The sequence below is a fragment of the Cimex lectularius genome, unplaced genomic scaffold (assembly GCF_000648675.2).
Source record: "Cimex lectularius strain Harlan isolate CLEC.00 unplaced genomic scaffold, Clec_2.1 scaffold302, whole genome shotgun sequence".
In the NCBI taxonomy this organism is placed as follows: Eukaryota; Metazoa; Arthropoda; class Insecta; order Hemiptera; family Cimicidae; genus Cimex; species Cimex lectularius.
The window spans coordinates 468,112-487,718 of record NW_019392926.1 but is presented as its reverse complement, the minus strand read 5'-3'; the positions used below and the strand labels follow the sequence as shown (position 1 = coordinate 487,718).

The window sequence follows — 19,607 nt, the reverse complement described above, 5'->3', positions numbered from 1 at the left end:
ATATATATAATTTTATCATGTTATTAAAGTTTGTTTAAAATTAAATCTTCCCTAATTTTTATACACACTTAGGGACAAAAAACCGGGGACTCGAGTTTTGTTGTTTATTTCAAACTATATATATTTTTATTGTTAAATAATTACAACAAACTTATTTTAACGTAAACCGAAGTAAACTAAAAATTATTTAATTGTGATGGTTTGGCCGAAAATTCACTAAAACACCGGAAAATCGTTTAGTGATAGATTAAAATTTAACTAACAATTTTTTACCTAGTTTTGTTCTTAATACAGATTATTATCTCCTATGGTCTCGCGGAGGGACTTAGTTCTCCTAGCAATCGAGTACATAAACGATTGGATTTCGTTTAACCGGCCTCTTTACCAGGTCCCGTAAGTGTTTTTAGTGTGAGAGGGTGAATTGAATACTCCATTGACCCTAAATTGGGTTAGTTATATTTTAGGTGTAAAAGGTAATGGAGGAAAATCAATTACTCCAACACCCTAACTGAGTGAATGGTATGTAAATAAGAAATAATGTATTTAAGAGTGAGTGAAAGTGTGAATGGGAAACTGATAACGTTGGGAGCTGAAATGGCCTAGCTGTTTGTAGCCCTTGTAGCTAGTGACGTGCCATACCCGAAAATATTCGATACCAGTACCCGATACTGGTATCGAAAGAAATATTCCGTACTACTCATGTATCGACAAAAATTATGCGATACTAACGAGTACTTACTCATATGAGTACTTTTTCGATTATTCACAAATGATCGACTTATTATTGTGGACTTTGGTTAAAATACACTCATGCGTTAAAATAATAAAGTAATTGCATTTTTTTTTCATTTTAAAGTATGTTTTCATACAGTGGGTACGTAGGTAGGCACAAGGAAAAGCTGCCAACACATTTCAACATAATTGATATTTCAATTTTATCGTTATTGAGTTTTGAGAAAATTTTGGTTGTCAAATGTTTGAAAAGGTAAGACGTATTTTTTTAATGTTACAGTTTACAAAATGCCAACGATTGAGTTTTCTTAGTAAAGTAACCTCACGCTTTATTTTTGGGAGGAGGCATGATTAGGTATGTACCTACGAGAAGGAAGGCGAACACATTTTAGGGACGAAGACAAAAACATTTTATGAGAAATTACTGAAATTGAAAGTGCGAGGTGCGACGCGGGAAAGAATTATGAGTTACCAGAATTATCAGCAGAGTTGCCAATTAAAAATCTAGATTAACAATGTTGACACGATAAATAACAATTCAATGTTATTTGAACACTCGATGAAACATCTATTTTGAGTATATTTTCTGATACTAAAAAAGCATTCGATACAGTATTTGTATCGAAAGAAAATACTCGATACTTTACTCATATCAATTGGGATCTCACGTACTACCTGTAGCCTTCCTCGGTAGCTGGACGGTCACTAATCACCACACATTTATAACTAACTATTACTGGTAAAATTGTTAGTTATAAATGTGTGGTGATTAGTGACCGTTAACCGATGATTATTCAGAAATCGTGAGATGCGGTCTGGTGTGATGCAGGTTTCAGAAAAATATTTTCTTTATCGTGTTACGTTTCGATCTTTATTGAGATCATCATCAGCGCTTGGGAGTGCATATTATGCAAGATGTGAAAAACATGAATTTATACAATGCTAGAAATTTTAGAGAATCAAAGTATTTGTACTCACGCAAAGGGTTTGTTTTCTGTGTAATTGTGCCATACTTGCGTGATTGTGTTGAGAGTGCCAGTAAGACATTGCTGTTTTATGTTTACATATGCTGGATTTTGAAGGGGTGGGGAAGGAAGTCGATATAGAAAAGACATTTTTGTATAAGGCGTCGGCTTTTTTGAGGTGAAAAGAGCCGACGAAGGGAAAAAACGTTGGTAATGGTTCGGCCAGATTATCCTTTCAGAACAAAAATATCTTTTCTATACCGACTTCAAAATCCAATGTATATAAACATAAAACAGCAATATCTCACTGGCACTCTCAACACGACACGCAAGAATGGCATAATTACACAGAAGACAAACACTTTGAGTGAGTAAAAATACTTTGATTGAATATAAAAAATAAATTTTGCATTGTATCAATTCACTTTTTTCCACATCCTTGATGTATTTATTAAATTTAAACAACGTTTGTAAATCCCAGGCTCTGAAGATGATCTCAATAAAGATCGAAACGTAGGCACGATAAAGAAAATGTTTTTCTGAAACGTACATCAAACCAGACCGCATCTCACGATTTCTGAATAATCATTAGTTCTAAACCTAATCTGTAATTGTATTTAACTATAATCTAGTACTATTATTATACTCATATTCTGAACTATACTAATAGTAAATAAACCATCTTACCTCTATTGCTAAATAAATAAAAAATACACATATTATCAGTTCGCTTTTTATTTTTGTTAATTATTAATAGAGACATTAATTGAATTTTTAGCAATACTCTAATTGAAATATAATAACCAAGATTATTATTACGTGTTCTTTGGGACAACTTAAAAGGGACAATTTTACCCCTATATATTTTTTTAATTGGTGACGTTTTGCGGAAAAACTAATACACGCATAAACTTGTATTTTTTGTCTAGTTTCTCAAGAGGCACAATATTTTGATCCAACTCTCCAGGATTGTGAGATACGAATAAGACTTAACCATTTCAAATGGCAACATACTCATCACAGTACATTCTTTAAAAGATTTTTTGACGCTGAACGCAACGCTGCAAACGTTTTTTATTTTGGAGGAACCGTTCTGAAGTTATTCTAACTTTTCTTTCAGTAAGGTTTGAACTCCAAAAAGATATGAATACTAATTTTGCAGTGCTTTTTTGCGAAGGTAATTTAACTAAGAACTTTTACCTTACGTGACCTGAGCGCCGGGCCAATGCCTAAACCGCTGTGGCCACCGACGCCCCCAAGAGTATTTTTAAAAAAGTTTTTACGTGTATTTATTTTATTATTGCAATAAGAAGAATGGTGCTCGTGAGACTTGTCGAACAGGCTTTCGATTGAGTCGGGCACTCTGGAAACTCAAGGGCTTCTTACCTACTACATACTATCTCATCCTTAAATCTTATCTGGCCGACAGGTATTTTGGAGTATGGGTCGGATGTACTGTCCTGCTGATATCTCTTCCATCATTCATTATTCTGTTAATCCAGGTTCCAAGGACGGGTTGTTAAGGCATCGAGATGCTTGAACAGGAACGAAGATGCTTCAAATAAATATAAAATTACACCATTGACTTGTTTCCGCATTCGACTTTACGTCTCATTACCACATTGATCAGTCAAAACAGTAAAAAAAAAAATGAAGAAAAGAAAACCCATTACTTTGCACTTACGGAGTCGTCTTTTTCGACAATGAAATCCTTGACCCATTGTCTTCCTTGTAAGGGAAGGTCTCTGAAAAAAGTCGAACGGATGTGAGACTATGTCTGCAATTAGTCGTCTCCTCGGCTGAGCCTCATTGCTTCCTTTCCGTTTTGATTGAGACTCGGGAAATTTCATAGAATTTGCTTTCGATCAAAAACCTCCTTGCAGGATTACTGCCGTATTACCAATTCTGCACATCGCGATTCGTAGAAAATGTATAAATTATTGTATCCTAAGTTTAACCTTGGGTATTGACACATTTTGATATTAGTGGATTTATATTCTCGAAAGAAACCATTTTAGAGAACGTGTTATTGCTCGCTTGTTCAAAAACATATAGGATTTAGTGGAAAAAATTATTATCAAACATTAAGAGTAATACGAATTAAAAATTAATTTCACATAAATATAAAATGAAGGAATCGGTATAAACGGGTCTATTTCTACTAATTCAGTTTTCTGATACTTCAGTCAAATTATATACGTCAATTACAGTATTGAATAAATAATAAATTAAATAATGTAACCGAGTGAATCGTTTCCCTATCCTACTGCCAGAAATTGTTGCTGCAATTGGAGAGGGCCAAACTCAGAGGAGTGGTAGGACTACTAATCATGAGGTTCCCGAGTACTCGTCGTCACAAGACTAGAGGATCTTTAGCGTCCGCACCTGGCCTATTCGGGCTTGTCGGACGTTTTGATTCTCAAGATGAGAGCTGACGCACTCCGCATACGACAGAAGAGTGATACCGCCGCAACATTGGTGTAGAGGCGTCCCAGCCCCTAAGGGCCAAAACAACCTCGCTCTCCGCGTGTCCACTCCGAATGGTCGGGCCCGCATTGTGCATCGGCAAAGGGGCCGAAATACATCAGCCTGTTCTCCAGCGCACTCCCTATATAGAGAAAGCGACTCTATTTCCAGAGTATTGGGGCTTCCCATTGCGTAGAAACTACCGGATCCGCCCGGCCGCGGTTTTGTTTAAAGTGGAATTGCTAACCACACCCTAGATGAGCACCGCCTACGGTAAAACCTCCTGTCGAGCTCAGCCTACACCTGCCCGCGCATTCGAGGGATGCCATAGGCTCAGCCTAGGTGGTCCGATCCTTCGCTTCCCCAAGGGTACCACGCCGGTCATACCCATAACAATGCAAAGCATACTCGAGTCAGAGAAAACGATTCACTACCCGTTTCCATCCGCTTACTCACGTATTCGAGGGACTATTCAGCATAATCATCGCGTCCTCAACGCGTATACGCTGTCGTCTTGTCCACCGTATCCCGTGAGGCCGGGTGTAATAACGCTGGCCATACGCAAGCTTCACGAAGGTCACAAATAGAAGACCTCTGTCTAAGTTCCCACCAGGGGCGTCACCACGTACCACCACGAAACCATTCCCAGTGTAACTAGGGCCGATTTTGGAACTAACCATACACCCTCCCCCGTCTATGAAGACAGGATCTGGTGCACTGGCCCTCGTGTGACTCTACTAAGGCACCCGCCGCCCATGCCGACCCTAAGCCGACACGAGTGCAACTGGTGCTTTAGAGAGGTTGCCACGCCCTCTGGGCTATACCTTTATTTTGTGCCCGGATACCCCCCTTGCAACCAAGGGTTGGGAGGGGTGACAGGATAGAATGAAGGAACCCGGATTGAGATAAGGGCAGTGGATGAGAACTCCAGGTGAGCCGTTTCGGGGTCTCGAGCCTCAAACCACACTATACCACCCGTCGTCGCCGTAGTTCCACACATAATGGGCTACGGCTCCCAGGATGGGTCTACTAACCGGCCACTGGCATCTGAGAAAACCTCTACGCACATGGGTATATACAAAGATGATTCTATTTGCAGATTGTGTAATGAGGAGGAGGAAACAGCCACCCATATCATCTGCGAATGCGAAGCAATAGCTCAATGGAGATTTGACTTAACTTACGGAAAAAACTTAGGGAATCAAATTGCAGCCGCGACAGTCAATGACCTCATACTTCTAAGAAGAAGGATTGAATCTATTACATTGAACTAATGAACTAGGAAGGTACAATAATCCAAAAGGCTGCAGTGCCTGGGGAGCACAAACCCCGCTTCCTAGTATCCCTTTTCACCATACCATCCTATTGCCAACCTCTCTTTACGGAGCATCGTCGGTCAAGGAAAAAATATACATCTTATAAACACAGGCTTTAATTGTACAATAAAAATATACACTTAAAAAATAGACTGGTTAGCATTCATCCTTCCTAGAATACTCTATATTCCTAGGTGTAATTGGAGAAGACGCACTTCCGTTACATCCAATAACAATAACACTGCTGTACAGTACTCAATATACCTCTGGTTCCTCCTTCCACACAAATAAATTACATCCATTATATTTCGTGGTCCGATTGACCAAATAACTTCTTTCAATTGATTACTCTTTGTGTAAGGTATTGGTCGCAATGAAAAGGTTTGTGTCACGAGCGGGATTCGAACCCACGTCCTTCGGCCCAATACGCCTCTGCTCTAACCACCAAAAAATGGCAAAAAGGAGGGAAAATTCCAAAAGTAGGTTGAGATGAGAGTTGGTGTCCGATTGATCGAAGTCACGATAGCTCAAGTGGTAGAGCAGTGGGGTATTGAGCCGAAGGTCGTGGGTTCGAATCCCGCACGTGAACGAGGGAGCTCGTGACACTAACTTTTTTTTCATTTTAACCAATACCTTACATAAAGACTAATAAATTACATTCACTTAGTAGAAATAAGGACTGTTTATCATTGACACTATTTATCCAATCCAATAAATACTGTCGTATTATTTATAGCTTATACATGTGTGCCTGAGTGCTCGATATTCCACAGGGATCGAGATGTCTGTTCGCTCCATTTTCGCTAATCAATACTTACAATCACACTAATTCTCTGTGTAATTGTGGAGGAAGTCCCTCTATTCACGCTAATAAATTACATTCACACACAAAACTGTATTAACACTAATCCTCTGAGTCTTTCATTCTACACTAATTATTTACATTCACTTAGTACATCTAAAAACTGTTTTTCAGTCACCCTTTTCAATTCAAGTCAATAAATCCTCCATTCTTGCTAGTAAATACATTAGTTGTAAAAAATGTCAGAAATCAAACACATAAAGGTCTGTTGAACTGGCACTGATTCATTTTCTACGTCTTGTTTCAATAACAGGTTTTGATGCTACTCAAACCCGTGTCGGCTTTCCGCCATCTTCAGTGTGTCACTTTGTCTTGTTGTCCGTACGTTCCTTATATGGATCCTTATAGTGCCGATAGAGGCGGGGTGCATGAGTTTGTTTGCTGCACAATTGAGTGTTGTGGTCAAAAGCCCGAGAACGTTAAAAATAAATTCATTAGATTTCGTGGTCCGATTGACTAAATAACATCTTTCAATTAATTAATTTTTATGCAAGGTATTGAGATAAAAAAGTCAACGTCACGAGCGGGATTCGAACCCACGACCTTCGGTTGCCGCTGCACAATTGAGAGCCACGTGAGCTATCCTAACTTGTTCCACTCGGGTCTCGACACTAACTTCCCATCTCAATCCAACCTTTCGAATTTTCCCTCTTTTTGCCGTTTTTTTAATCTCAATCAAAACCTTACATAAAAAGAATAATTAATTGAAAGATGTACCTTTCATAAAGATTAATTAGTTAAAAATAACTTTCGTCATGTGTGCTTTAAAGCTTACTCAACGTACGAATGGTGTCATTTCGCGTAATGTTCGATCGCGTAAGGGAGTTCAATTTGTAAAATTGATAAGATGTGGAGTTCTCCATCACATTATTTGATTGAACGGTATATGTGCAAGAAATAAGGCATTTATTAATACTTTCTTCATTCTTAGACATACTATCAAACCTATGCCCGAATAACAAAAAACTAATCTTGCTACCAAATACTTAAACCGATATGGATTTTTCTGTATGAAAATATGAGGCTTAGGTAAACATCCAACTCCTATACATTCCAACCCTTCCCTTCTACATCCATCCTTTCTATATGTCCAATCTTACCTGCAACATGTCCTCAGCATCCATTACAATTTCCACTTTATAAAATCTATATAACAAATTCCACCTCTCGCTAACTGCTCATCCCATTCCCGTGATAACTCAGTTTTCTTTATCATCACTTACTAGTAGTCCTAAACGCCGACTTAACTGCCAGTTGTTCCGTGATCATATCTTAAGTGATAGCGAGCCTAAACTTACATCAGAGTGGAACTTCTGAGAGACATGTTTACGTTTAAAACTGATCTCGTCTTGGGATATCGATGGCACCGGAATCAAACCTCAGTGAGAAGAAAGGATGAAACTGAGATTTGACCCCGAGCAAAACCAAGGTGGATTCTCACGGCTTGTCATGTGACAACAACACTATTGTACTGTCGTTGTTTTTTCTTTTATATAAATTTGTACTCGTGGGAGAGGTACTATAGAAACTTTTTTCAATGGTTGTCTTTGTTTTCGTATAGATTATTGTCGTTCCAGATTGTTTTATCAGAGTCTAAAGTAAGACGTACCATCAAGCCCGCAAGGTAGGCGATTATTCCATCCAGTTGGGAAGGGGTCGGTAAAGGAAAAACTTTTGATTTATTAAGTCGCCCTCAGCGAATGAGGACGCATTGCGTGCGTTGGGCGAGATCAAGCCCGATTTTAAGTCTCCCTCCTCGGCCCTCTCGCTCCGTCTCTCATTTTCGTTCCGTCGGGGACCCTTCGCGGTGCTCAATCGGCATGAGATAATCATTAGATTCATGATCGCTTCGGGCCCGTAAATGAGTTTGTTTTTAATCAGTTGTAGTGGAAAATGGAGGGGAGCGGCGGATAGCTGTTGATCACGCATAATCATTTCCACTACATTCATCAAACCGAACCCGCGGAGAATGGGTCTTCTGAAGGTAAGCCCTTGAAATCAATTTCATTTTCCCAAGCTGAAAACAAAACAAACTTGCAAGTAGACTAAGCACTTAATTACCAACTAAACTCATAATTTGCGTAAAAAAAAAGATATGCACCAAACTAATCTGTCACATTTTACACGGAAAAGTCCTAACCAATCATTATCAACAGAATAATATTCATATTTACCAAAAGGCTAAATTAGAAATTTTACAATTATACAATGATTTGATTAAGCCCTTGAAATCAATTTCATTTTCTCAAGCTGAAAACAAAACAAACTTGCAAGTAGACTAAGCACTTAATTACCAACTAAACTCATAATTTGCGTTAAAATTAGAAATTTTACAATTATACAATGATTTGATTAATATATGAATAAGAATCATACTGTATTACAGTCAAAATATATATTCGTACTTAAAGATATCTTCCAACTTACATTTAACATGACACTATATTTACAAAAGTAATTAATACAAATAATGGTAGGTGAACCAACTAATTAAAAATAAATATTGATTTATTTTTAAATAATAAAGATTAACATATATAACACATGATATGAAGAGTAGAAGACGTGCCAACTAAAACAAAAAACCTTTATGCATGGTGCTGAACTCAAAACAAATAATTACATGAGGCAAAAATACATTTATTCATATAAAAATACTATTCATTGATAATGAAAGCCCTCAATTTCTATGCTTCATAACTAAAATAAAACACATCAATTGCCTTGTTTCTACTTTTTACAAATTTTAACAAAAACTCAAGTTTATTTTACTAGTTAGAATTTGAATGAATTTCTTTATCTTTGTAGCTTGCACAATTAGAAAAAAAATGTTCCAAGTTCTTTTCAAACAGATTACACATAGAGCATATTGATTGTGTGTCAATTACACATTTGACCCCATTTAAAAACTATTTTATTTCTTTACTATTTGACAGCCTTAGTTGTATAAGTAGTCTTTGCTTATTTATAGACAAATTCAACTCCAAATAAGTTTTGCATTTATACAAGGATCTACTTTTTCAACAAAAGTGGTTAAATTTTAAGTTTCACACCTTGTAATACAGATTATTTTTCCACTTCAACGAAATATTTTGTTTACCACGTTTACGACATTCAGGGTCGCAAAGGCACATTTTGTACAGATTTTTGCAATTGACAGAACACGTCCCTATGATTTACTTCATAATTATGTGCTGATGAATTGGCCTTACGTAAGACATCACGAAAGGATCTTCTGTAGCGAGGCGAACCATTATCCGTGCTCAATACTTTTATCCACAAATTTAACATTATTTTTAACATTTTGTTAGGTTTCTTGTTACGCTTGACCAAATAAATTCTTTTCAATTAATGAAGGTTTTGGTTATGATAAAAAAGTCAGTGTCACAAGCGGCATTCGAACCTTCGGCTAAATGCGCAGCTGTTCTATCACTTGAGCTATCATTCATGAGTTCATTCCACTAAAAAAATGACAAAAAAGTGTGGGGTTGAGATGGGAAGTTAGTGTCCGAGTGGATCGAAGTAACGATAGCTCCATTGTACGGTAATGCACTCAAGTTCTTTAACTATAGTTTTCGATAGATTTACACCAAAACCGTTAAGGGTGCATTATTCAGCAAGAATACATAGGGTAGAGATAATATTATATTATCTAGTCTTACCAAATTACTGTCACGATTTTGAAACGATTCAACGAAATCGGATAGAAACACTGAAAACAACAATGAAGACAACGATTCACCTTGTAAAACCCATTCATCATTGGTACGTTCTTGGACATAAATTTGATTTAGTTTTAACGTAACATTTCATATAAGTTTCTTATTATTCTTATTGGTCTACTGGTTACTCCTAACTTACCAGTGTGCTTTAAGAAAAGAACGGGGGATAAAATAGCTTTTAAAGGGTGCAGTATACACACCGACTAATATATCTATCATCTACTACTACCATGCTTGGTTTTTTCCTAAAGCAACCCATATCGAACACTATCGAATGCCTTTTGGAAATCGTCGAATATAGCAAACAACATTTTTTTTGCTGAATGTACTGAGTCCACAAATTTGTAAATATAAGCGAGATATCCAAGTACGATTATCCCATATAGAACCCCGCTTGCTCCTCGGGAATAACATTACGCATGTTGCAGAATGTAATTAGTCCTGATTTAGATATTGAGGTGAAAAGCTTGCTACAGAGGGTAAAGAGTTACCTTATGTAACAATGTCAAAACCACATCATGCGGTTTTGCGGTGTAGAGATTCGTTCTGTTATCATGATTTTATTGAGCTTATTTAATAAATTGTGTTCATCATCATCAGAATCATTTCTGTAGTCATCATCATCTTCAAAATCCAGCTAAAACAGTTGAATACCTTAATATAGGAATAGTAGATTATTACCTGTGTGGTGTTTGTTGAGCAGTTTTATGGTGTGTTTGTTTTTGACACATTTAGACAGAAAACAAACACTTTGGGCCCAGAAGATGATCTCAATAAAGATCGAAACGTTGACACGATAAAGAAAATATTTTTTTAAACCTACGTCACACCAGACCGCATCTCACGATCTCCAAATAATCATAGGTTATTACATGAATTCATCTTTGTTTGATGAAGGAAAACTAGTATTAATTTTTTCTTCATAGCATCAATAGTAAAATGAAAACTATTTAAAATAGAATTGACCAAAATCAATAAATTCATTGATTGCTGCATAAAAAAGCACTGTATTGGGTATTGAACGTGACGAAATTAAAATTTCATGGTGACCAACTTCGATTGTCATTAAAAATCTCAATGTTTTAAAATTAATAATAAAAAACTATAATATTTGAACTAAAACAGTTTGGTAATGTTTTATACGTTTAGCACCACCTTTGTTTGTTTAAATCGTTTTTATTAAATTAAAGCAATTGTTAGTTTTTAAATTCATAGTCGAAGGAAAAGTGAAACCGATCTATAATTTTTTTCATTTAAAACCCGTTCAGGATTTCTCTCTGGGCGTTAAACTATTGAAAAATATTAGCAAAGATGAGTCAGAATGATCTTGGTTCTAAAACGAGGGAAAAGAAGCGGCTGAGCACATCACGTGAGCCCTTAGACTATAAACGACTGGAATACAGGGGAAAAGCTTTCCCTTCAAACATGAGCGCGTATGTGCATCTTCTGATATTTTAGATTTATACAAAATATCCAACTTTATTAGGAAACTCTTTACCAAGGTGGTCTTTTCGGTTCGCAGCGACTGAACCTTAATATATAATTTTAAAGCTTTTTCTAATGCAATTCTATATCTGTCTAAATTTTCTGCAGTTTGATGACCGAAATATACAGCAAAAATGGGCGGACCAGATTCAACGTTTAAGTGTTATAAGTAGCCATAAAGAAACATATAAGTTTTTTATGGAGGAAATATATTCACGATATTATTTAAATTATTGAGATTGTTTCAATTTATACATGCCAGATCGATGTTCGAAAATATGAAAAATATAAAGTAACCAGCTTCCAACTTAGACTATAAGTAAGTGCACAAGCAATTATGTCGGGAAGTTTGTGCAAGTTCACGCACACGTGGGTCGTTTCTGATCATCCTGGTCTTCGTAGTCACGTCGTATGATCCGGTCCAACATGTCTCGTTATCAATGGGTTTATCTGTTATCTGCATGTTTCTTCAACGCCAAGCTTTTTGTTAGCTCTAAGTCAAATGAAGAAAGCCAGTTCAGTTGTATTAAATTTAAATTGATTTATAATTTTATGTAAAATGGGGTTGAGATGAATAACTAGGGTCATGAGTGGGAAGGTAGCTTGGGTTCGAGTTCGCCAAAGGTCTTGGGTTCGAGCCCTGCTCGTGACGCTAATTTTTCTTTTTAACCACACTTTACATAAAAATTATAAATCAATTTAATCATTACTTTGGCTAAATAGTACCAACTAAAAACATATGGATTTTGTTCAATAATTAACATATAAATACTTTTGTCTTATGCGAAATTTTCCCAATATGACAAGAAAAGATTTTTTAAACGACAGTCAACAGAATGCTTCTGATCACAAAAAGCAAATAAGAGTTGAAGCAATTCAATATGTCCAGAAACACATAGAATAGGAGGAGAAATATTTAGCAATAATTGCGATTATGATTATTGATTCAGATTGATTGTAGACGTCATGATCGATTGATCTTTAAAGTTTATAACATTATAATTATATTATATAATATGATGATTATAATTTGCATATTGTATTTTATGTGTGGTGATTAGTGACCGTTAGTCAAGGATTATTCGGAGATCGTGAGATGCGGTCTGGTGTGACGTAGATTTTAGAAAAACATTTTTTTTTTATCGTGCCAACTTTTCGATCTTTATTGAGATCATCTCTCAAGTGGCACTCTCTACACGACACTCAAGAATGGCACAATTACGCAGAAAACAAACACTTTGAGCCCTGAAGATGATCTCAATAAAGATAGAAACGTTGGCACGACAAAGAAAATGTTTTTCTAAAACCTACGTCACACCATACCGCATCTCACGATATGAAAATAATTATATTTTATGCATAGTTTAATTGTTAATAACAACTTTTCTCGTTGTTTTTTAATTTACTACTGCGTTAAATCTTACACAAATAAAATGAAAGCCAACGTCTAAAGTATAAATAGCAAAAACTTGCTCAATTGAAATTGAAGTTTTCCTATCAAGTTCAGTAAGGAAAGAAATTTTGATTTTGATTATTGGCATAATAGGCTTTGTTTGGCGGATCGGGTGCACTCTTTCTCATATGATGACATAAAATCATAATTATGTTATCCTCGGGTGTTTATAGAATCCGTGTAGGAAGAGCGAGGTAAGCCCGTTTGCAGGTGTAGATACTTGTGTAGATACTTTTACACAAGCGTGACTGAAGTTTTTGTCGGAAAGCCTCGTTTTTTCGGATGTGTTTTGTTTGGTTTTTAATGAGTAGGAAGTAGCGTGGGTCATTGTTGGTATCGGAAGTCGGCTGCCCCTACCTGTCCATTGTGATTCCAGGGACCGTATGCCGGAAGTGGAATGAATCACAATATCCAGTCAGCTGTCGCATACGTGAGCAGATGACCAACAGGTAGGCGGATTGTGTGAGTATTCAGCAGCGCTGTTAAGTCCCGTTTATCATCACTATTTAATTTTCACTGGACACCGAAGGAAAATTTCCAGATAAAAAGGATAAAATGGAAGGTATTTTTTTCCGATTCCGACTTTCCGCCGAGGTTTTCAATTCCTGGGCACAGGAAAATGCCGTCGTTTTTAAAATCAGCAATTATTGACCCTCTCTCAACTTAACCGCTTAAAATAATTTGGAAGAAGCCCCACGGGGAGACCTCATGTTGCCTTTAATCTCCTATTTGATCAACTTCGTTTTCCTCCAATTGCTAATGGATCGTAAGTTAAAACGTCAATATTATTTTGTTTACACTACCATTCACCTTTAAAAAACTATTGTTTACAATGAATTATAGCAAAGAACAGTTGCTTTTCCTTTATAATAGGATCCTTAAATCAACCGTGTCCGGGTTCATGTTCAACAGAGGATAATCAGTTTTTACTACTCTCACTATTAACATTAACGTTATGCTTAATTTTAACTAAATTACCAAAAATTTGTTAAAAAATATTTACAAACAGATACATTCCAAATTTTTTAACTATAAAACATACTTTATATTATATATACCAGGCTTCGCAAACTTTTAAGCCAACAGACCCCTTTCACCGCACATAATCTAGGACGGACCCTTTTCATTCTAGTATTTAAAATAAGATACTTATAGTAGTCCATTCCTAATTAGGAGGTGGAGTGAGATATCAGTACGAAAACAAACATGAAATGGACATATTTAACATTATTTTACAAAATCAGAAACACAAAAATTAAATGGACAGAATGGAATTAATAGGAAGGTAACATTTGAGCCAAATTCTAAAAGTAATAATTCGAACATTAACGGGCCAAAAATGGGGTAAGTATCAGAATTGAACGTAGACTTCAAGGTGGAGTCTGAAGTAAAGTGCACTAAACATTACTATTCGGTGATCCTGAGATGCAGTCTGGTGTGACTTAGGTTTTAGAAAAACATTTTCTTTATCGTGCGAACGTTTCGATCTTTATTGACATCATCTTCAGGGCGCAGTGTTTGTTTTCCTTATAGATGTGTCATTCTTGTGTGTCGTGTTGAGAGTGCCCTTTTCTATGTTTAAAATGTTTCTTTTGCAGCCTTATACATGTCGTTAAATCTGGTGTTTAGTTGTGTTAGTGTAGCTTTTGTGAAATTAAAGTTGTTTTCGATGTGAGTAGGAAATGCCTTGTGTTGTCTGCGCTTCAACAAAAAAGTTTCTGATTGATAGACGATACAAGTTTCTTCTCTTTGTTGGCGATGTCCTTCGGAATACTCTTTGCTTGGTGACCATATGTACTTGAAATCTATTCATAGAAACCCTTGTTCTTCGTTCTTCTCGCGTAGAAATGTGTGGAATTCAGTAACCATTACCTAATGATTATGTGGAGATCGTGAGGTGCGGTCTGGTGTGACGTAGGTTTTAGAAAAACATTTTCTTTATCATGCCAAGGTTTCGATCTTTATTGAGATCATCTTCAGGACTCAAAGTGTTTGTTTTCTGGGAACTTTAACGAAACGTTGGCACGATAAAGAAAATGCTTTTCTAAAACCTACGTCACACCAGACAGCATCTCACATCTCCAAATACTCGTAAATTTCAAGGTGGAGTCTGAAGCAAAGTCTATTAAACATTTTTATTCACTTGAAGATAAGAAAGGTCGGCTTTGTCGAAACTGAAAACGGTTTGACCTGTTGATGCTGCGTCTTGCAGCATTATATTTCGAGCCGTTAGAAAAAGTGCTAAAGGACACCTCTAAAAAATATTTCCTTAATCAATGTGTGTCGTTCTAGAGCTGCAGTTTGTTTTCTTTTAAAAAATCATTTGACACAGGCAAACCCACCACCTCTTCCTTCTCAACCCTAACCGCATATTCCTTTTGAAGGCGCGAACTTCTTCATTAGCATCGAAAATTATGTACTCTCCTTGCAAAGAAAGACACATTTCATTCATTTTCATGAAAATATCTGATAAATACGACAGTATACATTGCTATATCTCACCATTGACAACGTTGGCCAATTTGATATTGTGGTCCATCAACAGAAATAAGACTTCAGAATATAATTCCTTCGACCGTGAAAGTGCATTCCCACTTCAGAAGCAGGTGATTGTCACATAGTATTGTGAAAAGACTTTATTTCAATGGCTGCGACTTGATATATTTAATAATTTGAACAGACTCTTCTAAAACTTTCTTCAACGACGCTGGAATTTGTTTCATAGCACCGGTCATTATCACTTACTGGTTTTTTCGACAAGAATGCAAGATACAATATAGCTAACACACGGGTTTATGAGGGTTTTTTGATGATGTGAGTTTTACCTGCTCGTGCCACTCGATAACACTCGATAACTTATCAAGTTCTATGTCTATTTCTCTCTGTTTTGCGTATGTACCACAAAATGTTGAAGCAATTTAACTAGAACCACAGAATTGTTTAGAAGGACTTTCGCGAAAATGACACACTGAGATTTTCCCTCGCCAGCCTTTATAAATCCCAAATCTAAGAAACTGTCGTGTTACTTACGTTTTTTAGATATTCCACTATTTGACCTGTACCTATTCGGAGACTTGCAGAATTTGAGCTTGCTGGATTCTGCTGAGGTGCTTCATCTGAACGCTGTACTTTACTTCACTACTTTCGTAGTCCGCTTGACCATTTAATACATGACAATTAATTAAGGTTTTTAGCTGAGATGAACTGGACTTTACTTGGCTTGTCGTCAGTGATGTCCTCATCAGAAGGCTGTCCTCACGTTTCATCCAATCCTCCAATTCGGCTCCTACCTGGCTGTAAAGGTCAGGGAGAAACTGCATGCTTCCTCCAGATCCTTACTGAAGCCACCGATCCATATTGGAGTTAATAACTGATCAATGAGAATGACACGGATGGGTAGGGCATTCGCGGGAGGAGTTTGAGCTTGAATATTGTATCGTATTATTTTGTAAGGTTATAATGTCTTTTATACATAACATTAAAGACCATTTCCATGTGCAAAATTCTTATTAAATTGCCGAACAATAATTTTTTTTTATTGTGTTGGTAACAAATAAATATTTACGGTATCAAATTATGTTTGATCGTAAAAAATTCTTTCAACAAAGATTACCTGTTCAATCGTACTCCTTCAAATTTATTTGATGTTTTCAAAATTTATAATGTATATTGAGCATTGAAAATAATCACATATAATAGTAAAATGAGTAAATTAAGTTTTCAAAGAAAAATTATGATAACGTTGTCTAAATAATTGACCATTTATTTTAAAACCAATTATTTCACAATGCAATTTCATTTATATCTGCCGCGCTCATTATATCTTAAATTTCTGACAACGATATGCTTTGTAGCATTACATGAAATTTAAATATTTAAAAAGGAACCATTTCACGGATGGGTTTGTGGTTTAACTTGTGATGATTACCACTCCTAAGTTGGCGATTTGGAAATTGCTAACTCCCCGTGACCCAGTTGTTTTGAAATTAATATATTTTAAGCTAACTTCTTTTGAAACAACAGTTTATATCCATCTATGCAACTGGTATGTTAACTACGATGAACCTCTCAAACAACTTTGACTCTTCGAAAAACTATAATAATACATTAGTTTTGTAAATATATTAATGTATTAAATATTTGTTTACGACATATTTTAAATAGTCAAGAGTTAGGAGACAACATAGACATCCTTCAAACTGCCCATGAAAATTAAAATTATAAATACGAGATAAAGGTCCAATGCATTTTCGCTATCATATATTCCTTTTTCCATTAAAATTAAAAATAAATTATAGGAGATAACCGTAATTTTTTTTACTAGGTTCGCAACAGCAGAGGTTATATAATCCCTCAGGGTGCTGGTGTTTTTGAAAAAAAAGCCCATTTGTAATTATGTCGGGTTAGAATGCAGGGCCGCTGGATTCGAACCCGGGACCTGGCGGTGATGAGCGCCGTGTTAACCTAAACCGTTGCGGCCACCGACGCCCCTCGTAAATATTGTAAAGTTATATCGTCTCAAACAAAAGTAAAGTTTCATCTTCATCATCTGTTGAATTGTTTTGACATAAACAGAAAGCGAAAGTTAATTGCGGGTGATATATAAAAAAATCGGCATAATGCATTAGAACCGAGGAAACCGAAGATAAAAATATAAAATCTCACCGTGGGTTTTATTTGGATCAGGTCAGGAGTTAATAAGGGCTCTCGAAAGGCTTTTGTTGGTCCAAGGAAAAAAATTCCCATTGATCGGATGCTGGTGTGAAACTTTGAAGAGGACTAAAATAATTTTCTCCCTGTCCCGAGACGAAAAGAAAAAATCAATAAAATATGTATAATTTAAGCCAAGTTCAAGTCCGAGTCCTTGCCCCGGGTTCAAACAATTCTATGAATAAATATGAAACTAATAATCAATGAATAAGAGACACTTGATAATTTTGTAAAAAGTCCAATTTATATTGCTTAACAAGAAAAATTTATAGGAACATAAATGAAGGATAAAAATAGAACTGACGAAATGAAACATAACCCTTTTGCACTATTTTTTTTAAATTTTATTTTAACCATTATAATAACATTGTCAAATTTATTATTTGGAGTTCGTGAGATGCTGTCTGGTGTGACGTAGGTTTTAGAAAAATTTTTCTTTATTATGGCAACGTTTCGATCTTTATTGACATCATCTTCAGGACCTGGGATTTATAAACATTGTTTAAATTTTACAAATACATTTAGGATGTGAAAAAAATGAATACAATGCTAGAAATTTTAGATTCAATCACAGTATTTTACTCACTTTTACACAAGCTTACTTATTATAGCACCATACTAAATTAATTCACTTAACTGCAATAAACTTACTTAATAACTGATAACTGAATCTTTATGAATTATACGGAATTTTGAACTAAACGTATGAACATAATCATAGGAGAAGTGGACAATTTCGCCACAATTCACCACTGTCACTTAATATATTCATTATTAGTAATCAATAATTATTTCCATTGTGGTAGCCAGTTAATTAATTTATGACGAAATGAAATATCAAACTGGGATATAGTTGTACAGGGGTAAGTCATGAAAAAAAACGAGTAGGGGCTAAACCATCCCTTAAAACTTAATTTCTTTGTGTTGATTTACAACGTTTTTTATTTGCTGTAATTTAATTTACTTTAGTTGTTGAATATTCAAATCAACAGTAATTTATTTTAATTGTTTTAGAAGGGTAATTTTATAATCTGTAATGAAATATTGCCAAAAAAAACCTCTGAATAATGTACCGGCGAGATTAAATCTGGTGAATACGAGAAGAGGTTAAACCACCATTACAACTTTTTTTAAATTTGTTGTAACCCTAATACTGTTTTATATTTTCTGTTTACTAATTTTTTAGTTTATTTAATTCATGACAGATCGGCAATAACTCTGCTGACAGGCTTTGCGTTGTAATTATCACGGTAAGAACAAGATTAGTTTAATCGGATAACTTTTTAACTTTCTAGTGCAATATTGAAAAATATCCTGAATAAGAATACTTTAACAGGGATATATCCTGTTAAAAGAGAACGAAGCTGCTGACCCATCCCCTTTCATTTTGACATATTTTCCGGGGTTTAATTTATCTGCATGTCCCTGTTTCGTGATTAGGCGTGTTTCAATTTACATACGTAACGTAATTATACGCATAAGAAGTCATTATTTTTACCCGTACTTTTTGGAAACCTTACCTTTACAGTATATTTAACATAAAATATTTACTGTAGATTTTTAATATGTGAAGGGGATGGCTTATATTTATAAGGAAATACTGAAAGGACCTGAATATTTCATTCTCTGACTGGGTTAACGGTAAATCGGTAACTAGGTTAAACCAACCAATTTGATTCTTGATTTTTCCCTGGGGAGATTTTGATGTTTTTTTATTGATTACTAATTTTGTTTTCTGTGCTATGCATTAATTAAACATGTGAACTGTCGATCTATTTAAAAAATTTTGTATAATCACATTAAAGAATTAACATGAATATTATTTATTTTCATTATATTTAGTAGTCTATTGACCAAATTACTTTTTTCAATTAATTAATTAATCTTTGTATGTAA

At 35.5% G+C, this 19,607-nt stretch overlaps 1 protein-coding gene across 2 annotated transcripts in view; it reads left to right on the top strand.

Moving 5' to 3' along the window:
- Positions 1-8,165: 8,165 nt before the first annotated feature.
- Positions 8,166-19,607, top strand: part of LOC106670582 — a 38,892-nt gene continuing 27,450 nt past the window's right edge. Inside the window, exon 1 of one of the 2 annotated variants that reach the window (XM_014401067.2) lies at positions 8,166-8,325. In XM_014401067.2, the coding sequence (XP_014256553.1) occupies positions 8,311-8,325 (15 nt within the window). In that variant the 5' untranslated portion in view covers positions 8,166-8,310. Of the gene's footprint in view, positions 8,326-13,433; positions 13,464-19,607 lie in introns of those variants that run through there. The other variant, XM_014401074.2, reaches the window with a different exon arrangement.